The following is a 10,490-nucleotide window of genomic DNA, read 5'->3' as shown; positions in this document are numbered from 1 at the left end:
CCTCTAGGTGAGTCTCAGCATAGATGCCAGTGCCAGTGTGTGGTATGCTCTCTCCAGGTGAGTCTCAGAAGAGTCAACTTTAAGCTTTTTCATCTGGTGTAACACAGAATTTGCAAAAAAGCATGCTTCTGAGGTTTCTAAAATGTGGAGTTCAGAGGAGGGGAATGTACCATAGTCATACCTAAAGAGACAAACAGTGATTCTCTTGTATCACAAGGCAAGCAGAGTAGTCTGTCCAAACAGGTTGTAGAAAGATAAATCCTTTCTTAAAGCACCACACCATCAGTAAAAATCCATAACCAAAGTGATTAAGAAAAACTGAGGGTATCCAAATAGCCCTATTAATATAATTATGACAGTACATCATAAGGAGTTATATATTAAAAAGTATTTCATGAGAGCAGATAAACTTGATATTAACCTAGCTTTTTTATGTGTGTGGCTGTTTGCTGTGCCTATAAGTCTGTGTATCACGTGCATGCCATGCTTGCTGATGCCAGAGTGGGGCATCAGATCTTCCCGGAACTGGAGTTCTAGGTGGTTGTGAGCCACCACATGGGTTCTGGGAAATGAACCCAGGTCCTCTGGAAGAGTAGCAGAGCTCTTACCTGCTGAGCCGCCTCTCCAGCCTGAAGTTAAAGTTTTCTTTTGAAGTAAGCCCTGAGGAAAACCAGCTTGAAGTAGTGCTTTCTCTGTCACAGTATGTGCTTTCTCTGTCACAGTATGTGCTCTTGTTGACAATGTGCCCTTGAGAAACTATTCACTTAGAACATTTCTTTCTTTATTTTTTAAAGATTTATTTGTTATTATAAATGAGTACACTGGAGTTGTCTTCAGACCACCAGAAGAAGTCGTCAGATTTCATTACGGGTGGTTGTCAGCCACCATGTGGTTGCTGGGGTTTGAACTCATGACCTTCGGAAGAGCAGTCAGTGCCCTTACCCGCTGATCCATCTCACCAGCCCACTTAGAACATTTCTTAGAAAACTCTTTGGTTTTGACTACTTACTAGCTTTTCTTCCTTATTAGCAATGCCAATTTTTGTTACTCCCTGGCTACGAACTTCTAGTTTCCTGTCTCTCTCTCTCTTTTCTCTCCTCTTCCTTCTCTTTCTCTCTCTGTGTCTCTCTGTCTGTCTTGGCAACTCCCCCCCCCCTTCTCTCTCTCCACTTACTATCTTTGAGAGCACAGGTGTGGAAAGGGTCTAACTTTTGTCTTAAGATCGATGCTGTGGTGTGCCTATAGGCCTCTTGTCATTCTGTAATATTTACTGGAATTCCCTGGCAAATGTGGTCTCTATCTACTGTATATTTACCTGGCTCCGTGCCAGTCTGGGTTGAATCCACTTCTGCTTACTGTATCTGCCTGGCCAATAGCTATAGCTAGAAATGGGTATCACATGCTGACTGCTATGACTTTGCCTTTGTGGCTACTAATGTGAAGGTCAGCTGGGTCCTTGCCTCTTTTCATCCACTCTTCCAGATTACTACATTTCCTTCTGTCTTTTTGTTTATTTGTTTGTTTTTCTTACTTAACTGAGAAAACACAATGAGAAGAGACTTCTCCCTCTTGTACCTCACTTGGCTCACCTTCCGGCTTTATACCTGGGTGACTAGTTCAAGCCATCCCTGGGAGCCCCACCCTGACTCTAATTTTTGTTCTGTCCCCTGCACCTACACATGAGGGTCTCTGATGAATTGTCTTTTACCAGTGCACACATGAGGGAAGAGAGATTTGTTTTAAAACTTGATGTATTCTTAGCATACAGGAAGTATCCTTAACATACAGGAAGAAAGAATCCTTAGCATACAGAAAGTATCCTTAGCATACAGGAAGTTTCCTTAGCATACAGGAAGAATCCTTAGCATACAGGAAGAATCCTTAGCATACAGGATGAATCCTTAGCATACAGGATGAATCCTTAGCATACAGGAAATATCCTTAGCATACAGGAAGGAAGAATCCTTAGCATACAGGAAGTATCCTTAGCATACAGGAAGAATCCTTAGCATACAGAAAGTATCCTTAGCATACAGGAAGGAAGTATCCTTAGCATACAGGATGTATCCTTAGCATACAGGAAGAATCCTTAGCATACAGGAAGGAAGTATCCTTAGCATACAGGAAGAATCCTTAGCATACAGGATGTATCCTTAGCATACAGGATGCCCCCATCACAGGGTTTGCTCATCAACTCCTTCTTTTCTGACTATTGTGTACTTGTCTTATTAAAAAAATTTTTTTTCAAGTAATTTTAAACTTAAAATAGCTTAGAAAATAGAAAATTCCTATATATACACCCAACTTCACATCTTTCAATTTTTCAATAATCAATAAAGCATACCTTCATTTTTGCTTTCTTTTGCCTCATTTCGCTCCCTCTGCTTATATCTGAGCTTCTTAAATCAATGATTTCTCTGTCACCATCTATGTCATTCTTTCTTAACTCCATTTTGTTCTAGCTTTTGTGTCCTATATTTATCACTGATACTAGAGACCCTTCTGTTGACACAGGTTTCGTGATTAGCCCTCACTTCTCCTTTGATCTGTAGCACCATTGACTCCAGTTGATTTCTTCTATTACATCACTTACAAGTCACCTGACATGGACTTTGTTCCTTTCTATAGATGATTAAGTATCAACCCAAATGCTGATAATGCCAGAATGGACACTTTGAGCCCTGATCTTCTTTCTGTGTGATCTCTTTCCAGACTTTTGTGTCCATGGTTTATTTGACATTCTTTCTTGTTTGGCTAACACATGCTTGCTAAACATGCTCAGAGCAGGCATTCTCATTTGCCACTTGAATGTCCAAGGCATTGCTAACAGTCTCTCCTAGCCCAGGAAATGGCAGTGCATTCTTGTTGCCTATATCCACAACCTTGTAGTGTCCTGACTTCCTCAGTTCACTCACATCCTATGCTAAATGTACCAACCAACACTCTTAGTCCTCTGTTTACAGTGTTCACCCAAACCTGATTGTGTTCTGTTTTCACCACCTCCACTGTGACCCAAGCCTCTGGGATCATTTGTGGCCTCCAGCATGGATTCCTGTTTGCATAATAGTTAAAATAATTACTTTAAAACGTGAGTCTGAGCTTGACAGTGGTGGTGGCAAATGCTTTTAATCCCAGCACTCTGGAGGCAGAGGCAGGTAGATCTCTTGAGTTTGATGCCAGCCTAGTCTACAGAGTGAATTCTAGGACAGCCAGGGTTACACAGAGAAACCTGACTTGAAAAACCAAAACCAACCAAACAAACAAAAAATATAAATCAGACTAAGCTCCTTCTGTAGAACAGCCTCCACAATATTTTAGTTTACTCTTGACTAAAATCCTACACTTTGTTACATATAAAATGGCCTTTCACTCTGACACCATTTTGTATTGTCTGCTTCCTCTAGTCCATTCCTTTCCTATCCCTGATACAGCACACCACTAGGGCCCCCTTCAGAACCCGTGGATGGAAATTTCCTTTCTGTGTCTGAGTGGCTCACTTCCCTCTCATCACATGTACTGCCTCATAAGAGGCAGCCTCGGCTAGGCTATATAAAGGGACACCATTCCAATCTCTGTTCTTTTCCTTTATCTGTATTTCCTTCGTGCGAACCACAGCTCATAAATTTCATTAGGCTTGTGATGGCTGCATAAATACTAAACATGCCCGTGCTTACCATAATTCCTTCCCCTATAACAGTTCCCTAAACATTTACATTGTACGAGCTAGTGTAAGTAGTCTAGGGGTGAGTTAAGTTCTTAGAAGGCACATACAGAATATGCAAATGTTACATCATTTACAGAAGGCACGTAAGCATCTCTGCATTTGTTATCTTCGGGGTTCCTGGACTCCAATTTTCTGCAGATACAGAGGATTGTTACCTTCTATTTCTACGGTTCCTTTCTACAATGTTGTAAGGGCCATTAGAAGCAAGAAGCTTACACTTTACCGTGGCCATTTCGTCAGGGTCCGTCCAGTGCTGCCGGCTGGACACATTACTTTTTAGCATATTATCTTCATTTGATACATAAAAGAATGACTGCATAGATAAATGGTGACATGAGTTCCATGCTGACATGTTCACAGAACAGATGTGCTGATGCGCACAGAATCAAAAGCACCAGCTTTGTGTGTGGATTACAGCAAACGTGTGCTTAATCACAGTAAAGATGGTGGGCAGGATAGAGTGACAGGAGGAGGTGGCTTGTCTGATTCTCTGGTATCTGCAATTCTAAAGGGGATCAGAAGTAGCATGCTGTTGCTATACATATTTGTCCATTTGCCCTTTGCTAGTTTGTAGTACTATAGTATCTAGAAGTATTACCTCCTCGTTCCATTATAGCATAAGTCCATTTAGACTCAGTGTGTGTATGTGTTTCTTTCACTGTTCTAAGGAAGTACCTGAAGCAGTAAGTTCCCACGTGATGTTTTAAAGTTTAGTGCCAGTTAGGCCTCTTTGTTCTGTTATTTCCCCCCACCTCCCATCAAACTGTGTAGTCTTTCCTTGAACACTCCTATCCCATGAGCCCTCACTACTTTTCTAGCTTCTATGCGAACTCTAGCATGCTGAGTTTTGACAGTGCTCTTGCACATGTACCTTAGAGATGCTAAAGTAACTTTAGCTTTCCTTTTACATGAATTTTTCCTGTGATGCTTAGAAATGATGCTTTCTTTGTACTTTTTCTGCCTTTGAAATTTTGGGCTTTAGCAACATTATTTTTTTTTTTTTTTTTTTTTTTTTTTTTTTGGTGTGTCTGAAAATAAAACTGTAGTGTCAAAACCATGTAATATTTATCTAGCAAAAGTAAACTATATGTGTAAAAACTTCATGTATATATTTATATGAAGGACGGTCTTTTAGCATTTTTTAAGATAAGATTGGAATAAATAGAACTCTCAGATATGTTCATAATCACTGATTTTCCTCTTAAAAGCTTCTGGCAGCATTTGCCTATCACTCTGACTCCAGCTCTTTAATTTATACCTGCAGGTGTGAGTCCAACAGTCCACACATTCATCCAGTTGGCTGGTGTAAAGAACACAGAAGAACCCTCATTACTCCACCAGGTTTGGATTTATAGTTTTTCTAATGCTTTTCAGATACTTGAAGAATTGACCATGGTTTTGGGTTTTTGTTTTTGTTTTTGTTTTTTTAAGAGAATAGATACTTTCAATTTGGTGTGCCCTAGAGTCCCTGTCACAATCACTCAGTTCAGTTGCACTACAGAAGTGGCTGTAGGGAATAAGTAAACACATAAATGTGAGAGTTACAGTTACATTTTACAAAGCCCAGCAGTGGTTGCAGGTGCTAACTCGCCGACCTTGATATCAAGTTTCCACTGTAAGCACTAATATTGGCATCTTTTGTATCACAACCTTAGATATCATGTTCTTTGACAAAGTATGCAAAAAGAGCTTTGTGTTTTCAACTTGAGATTCATTTTTGGACTTAATTGTCTTAGCACATAGTGGATAACTTGGGCAGGTAAGAAAAGTGGATGTGGTGTTGAAGGTGGGACACGGGCTGCCCCGCTGGGGCCATTAGTGTGTGTCACTATTATATACAACTACTTTTATTTTGGGTTTTTTTTTTTTTTTTTCTTGGTTTTTTGAGACAGGGTTTCTCTGTATAGCCCTGGCTGTCCTGGAACTCACTCTGTAGACCAGGCTGGCCTCGAACTCAGAAATCCACCTGCCTCTGCCTCCCAAGTGCTGGGATTAAAGGCGTGCGCCACCACCGCCCGGTTATTTTTGGTTTTTTAAGTTATAACTTTATGTATGTTTGATTTTAAGTTCAAAGTGAAATAGAGACAGCCACAGTTTTTAATCTTCGTAGTTTAAAAGTTTATGAGCTTTTTCTGTATATAGTGTTTCTTTTCAGAACATTCTGATAAGTTAAAATATACAAGATAAGTTCATTAGTTATGCTTTAAAATGTGCGTGTGCGTGTGTGTGTGTGTGTGTGTGTGTGTGTGTGTGTGTGTGTGTGTGTCTATGTAAGTTCGAGTATTTTGTTTTTACTTATTTGGAAGCAGCCTCTGGTGTAGAGTAGTTTCAACAGTATTTACAAATTCATATGTATTTCAACTGGATCCGAAGACTCACTCATGTTTGACAGCTGTCTCTAAGGTGTCTTTCATGCCAAAGAATCCTGCATGGCTACTCAGCTTCAGATCCTGTAGTCCCTGGTTAGAGTCCCCTTGACAATCATAACTTTAGTATGTGTGAGACTTAGAAACTAATTATTTTGTACAGAGTGATGTTATTTGAGTATGACTAACATTTCCTAATGACTAGACCCAAATTGTACATTTGCTTGTTTTTATTTTTCTTAGTTTTGTTTTTGAGACAGCCATGATGGCCTGGAACTTGGTACGTAGACCATGCTGGTCTCAAAATCATAGAGGTCCACCTGCTTCTGGTTCTTCCGTTGTAGGACTAAATGAAAGTAACCCCATGTCTGTCTCCAAGTTGAACCTTTTTTTTTTTTTTTTTTTTGAGAACTGCCACAGTGTTTTTTCTTGTAAACCTCTTAAGGGCGTGACATTTTGGTTTTTCTTTGCCATCAATTGATCAAGGACATTTTTGCCAGTCTTCTCTACCAATACTTTTTTCTAGAAATATTTGAAAATTTGTAATTACCTCCTGTTTCATCTGTCTTTCAGTTATACCATCTGCTAATATTTCTGTTTGGAACTGATTGCTATTCTAAGTTGACAAATGTTAATGGATATTGGTAATTTTTCTTATTCTATTTTTGTATATTTAATTGATATTCTTTTGCAAAGATTAGCTTTTTCAATTCTCAATTAACCATCTAGTTTAGTTACACCTTTGTAGAACTGTAGATTACTAACCTTTTTTTATTATTTTTTTTTTTTACATACCTGAGCACACTGTCAGTGTCTTCAGAAACACCAAGAGAAGGCATTGGATCCCATCACAGATGGCTGTGAGCCACCATGTAGTTGTTAGGAATTGAACTCAGGACCTCTTGAAATGCAGCCAGTGTTCTTAACCACTGAGCCCTCTCTTCAGCCCCTACTAACTTTGTCAGTTTATTAAACTTTGAGAGTTTATTATTGACCTTTATTTGGTGTTTTAAAGTTGTACCAAGTAGCAGCCCCTTTATGGTGGTTGTTCAACCTCCTTTTTCTATGTTTGTCTTGGGATTTGAAATCTGCTCTATGGAGCAGCTATAAGTATTCTATACTCACTGATCATCACACAGCCCTGTAGCCATTTTGCAAAGATTTTTTTTTAAATGGTGAGTGCTATTTAGTTATCACAGTCTGGTTGCCATTTGCTTACTCCTAGCAGGGTGATGCACATATCAGGCATCTCACTGGCTGAAGGGAATATGCATCTGTAAGCATATGCAGAACTTTGTATTCTTTTCTATTTCGTTGCTAGTGTATGTTAAAATAAAAAACCTTCTATTGGTACCACTGGACCAGATTCAAATATCAAACTATTGGCTTTGTTTTAGTTTTCTTCTGTCTGTGTCTATACCTGTTTCTCAGGTGGGTAAAAACCTGACTTCCATTACACTAATGTATTCACAGACTTTGTAAGTCTTTTGGCAAGTTTTGGACTAAGTAGGCCACTATCATGGCTGCCTAAAGGATTTGGGACTCTAGAGAGAACAGAGGCAGCAGGGTGGAGACATAGTGGGTTACTTTTACACATTCTTTTAGGAATACTTTGTGACTTGAGCACGTTTCTTTATTCAGCCTAACAAAAGAAGGAGTTATCTGTAATATTTCATCAATAATGCTTGTAAATCCTATGTTTTATTTCACTATTTTGATAAAGATGCGTATATAATCACATCTAAACAGTGACAGAGTCAGAATAACTGATCAGAAAGGGTCTTAATCATTAAGAGCAGTAGCTCTGGAGGAGCGAGCAGCTTCGAGTTTCTCTGTGGACCTGAGCTACCCTGGGCTATCCTGTTGCTGTGTCATGATTTTTGTAGGACTATTTGTTAGTTTGTTTTCATCACAACATCATAGGATTCATGTTCTTTATTTCTTAGGCTATTCACATGTGAAACACTTTTCCTGGGATAAATATTTAGAAGAAACCAATTCTTTACCTGCTCCTGCAAGAGCTTTCAAAGTGGTAAGAGAATTTGCTGTGCACTGTTTGATTAATATGTGTAGATAATGTTATTTGTGAACATTTAAGAAATTCTTTCAATTCTGAGAATTAAAATTGTTACTGTGATTATGTATGTGGATCCATGTGTGCCGGGGGGAGGCAGGTGTGGGAACAGGGTGCAGGAGAACCTTGCCCGCTTTCCCTCAGATGCTGTCCGTTTTGGTTTTTGAGATAGGGTGTGTCTCATTGGCTTGAAGCTAGATGGCTGTGAGCCGCAGGGATCTGCTTGCCTCCATATCTCCAGCTGGGATTACAAGGGTGCACACCATATTTACTTTTTAAATGTGGGTTCTAGGGAGTTAATTTGCAAGCTGAGCACTTTGCCAGTGTTATCTATCTCCCCAGTATGTTGTTTTATACTTTATATTTTCCCATGAATTTAATGGGAAAAAATATATTAAATAACTTTGTAAGAGTCAGGCATTAGATACATATTTGTAATCCTACTATTTGAGAGGTAAGTGGGGAGCAGCATATTTCAAAGCCAGCTCAGGCCAGGTACAGATATTCTGTTTCAGAAACAAAATAATACATTTTTTTAAAGATTTATTTATTTTATTTGCATGAGTACACTGTAGCTGTACAGATGGCCATGAGCCATCATGTGGCTGCTGGGAATTGAACTCAGAATGGCCCTGCTCACTCCTGCATAATTCACTGTAGCTGTCTTCAGATGCACCAGAAGAGGGCATCAGATCTCATTATGGATGGTTGTGAGCCACCATGTGGTTGCTGGGATCCGAACTCAGGACCTTCGGAAGAGCAGTCAGTGCTCTTACCCGCTGAGCCATCTCACCAGCCCCCAATAATACATTTTTTTAAACATGGCTTTGTCTTCTGTAGACAGTCTTCTCCTTTATATAGTACTTTCATATAGAAATTATTAATTAATATAGACTTAATTAGTAAGAACAGTTCACAATATAGGAAGAAAGAATATCATGGATTTTTAAAGAGGAAAAACCATAACAGATGGAGAGAAAGCTTGAGAAAGAGTTCCTCTGGTTCCACCTGACAGATAAATGGTCAAGCTTTAAACAGGAAGGCTGCTGGGGTGTGGTCTCTGCTGCCTGTTGTGTATCCTTTCAGTGTTCAGGCTTTTAACCGGATACACAGGCAGCCCACAGTGTTCGTGTCCAGGTTCCATGAGACGTAGAACTAAGATTGTTTCCAATGGGCTGGCAAGAAGCACAGCAGCGAGCGCTCTGCTCTTCACGTTATTTTATAGAATATACCAGTGTGCCAAGTGGAAAATTCACCTTTTCTTCCTCAGCCTGTGGCTTTCTCAGAAACTTAATGGTTTCCTGTGAGTGTTAAGCTTTCTTTCCAAGAAGAGCTGTTCCACCATGTTCAGATGGATTGCTGACTTGTTTTAAATTATCTTTTTCCCCTCTCCTATTACCACTTCTAGATGCTTTGTATCAGCCACTTTGTTTTTCCATCTTTTTAAAATACAAATTCTATGCCTATTGCTTTTACCATGGCACCTTGACCAATAAGGAAAACGCCTGGCCTTTTTTGTGGTTGATCGCATGGGTCAGTATCTCTGCCTCTCTCTCTCTGTCTGCTCTTCAGCTAGGCAGAAAGCTGTCCTTCTGCATGTCTTGTGTGCTGAGCTGTGTGTTTTGACTGGCAAGTGTCACTCAGTGCAAGTCTGAGAACGGATAACCTAAAACAGTTCAGCTGTTAACTGTTGTTATCGTGTTGTTATCAGCCTGCTCCTCCTCACAGTAACATCTTTCTCATACGGCAGAAACCTCCACATGGATTCCAGAAAAAAATGAAGCTTGAAGCTGTGGACAAAAGAAACCCACTGTTCATCAGAGTAGCAACTGTAGCCGACACGGATGATCACCGGATAAAAGTAAGCCTTGTCCACCCTGGTTTGCTTGCCTTTGTTAATCTACACCTTCAATGGGAACTTTCTAGACAGTGAACTTAATCACTGTCATTAAATTAGTAAAACCAAAGGAATATGCAAAGTGGCTTTGTTTCTTTGTGGGTTTGCACCCAACCAACTTTTTCCTATAATTGCCCCAAGATATTTTCTTTTTAACTATGAAGGTAGTTTAATATTTTAAATGTGTACTGGAGAAAGTAGATACAACATATTATGGTAACATTCTCTTCAGGAGAACAAGAAGACAGGTGATGATGGTGGAACATGCCTTTAATCCTGACGTTTAGAAGGCAGAGGCAGCTGGATCTCTGTGAGTTCTAGGGCATCCAGGCTACACAGAGAAAGCCTGTCCTGAAAAACAAAAAACAAAACAAAGCAAAAAGAAAAGAAATGCATCTCGTCCATAATCGTACACTTTTTAAGAGACTA

The 10,490-nt window shown here is 39.6% G+C and overlaps 1 protein-coding gene across 7 annotated transcripts in view; it reads left to right on the top strand.

Annotated features, from left to right (window-relative positions):
• Nucleotides 1-10,490, top strand: part of L3mbtl3 (L3MBTL histone methyl-lysine binding protein 3) — a 103,988-nt gene that overhangs the window by 57,633 nt on the left and 35,865 nt on the right. For all 7 annotated transcript variants that reach the window (XM_031380655.1, XM_031380652.1, XM_031380653.1 and 4 more), the window contains 3 exons: nt 4,989-5,065; nt 8,037-8,122; nt 9,915-10,025. In XM_031380655.1, coding sequence (XP_031236515.1) covers nt 4,989-5,065; nt 8,037-8,122; nt 9,915-10,025 — 274 coding nt within the window. The remainder of the gene's footprint in view (nt 1-4,988; nt 5,066-8,036; nt 8,123-9,914; nt 10,026-10,490) is intronic.

This window comes from Mastomys coucha, unplaced genomic scaffold, assembly GCF_008632895.1.
Source record: "Mastomys coucha isolate ucsf_1 unplaced genomic scaffold, UCSF_Mcou_1 pScaffold2, whole genome shotgun sequence".
NCBI classification, from domain to species: Eukaryota; Metazoa; Chordata; class Mammalia; order Rodentia; family Muridae; genus Mastomys; species Mastomys coucha.
Note: the sequence above shows the minus strand (reverse complement) of the source record. Positions and strands in the feature narration are given on the sequence as shown.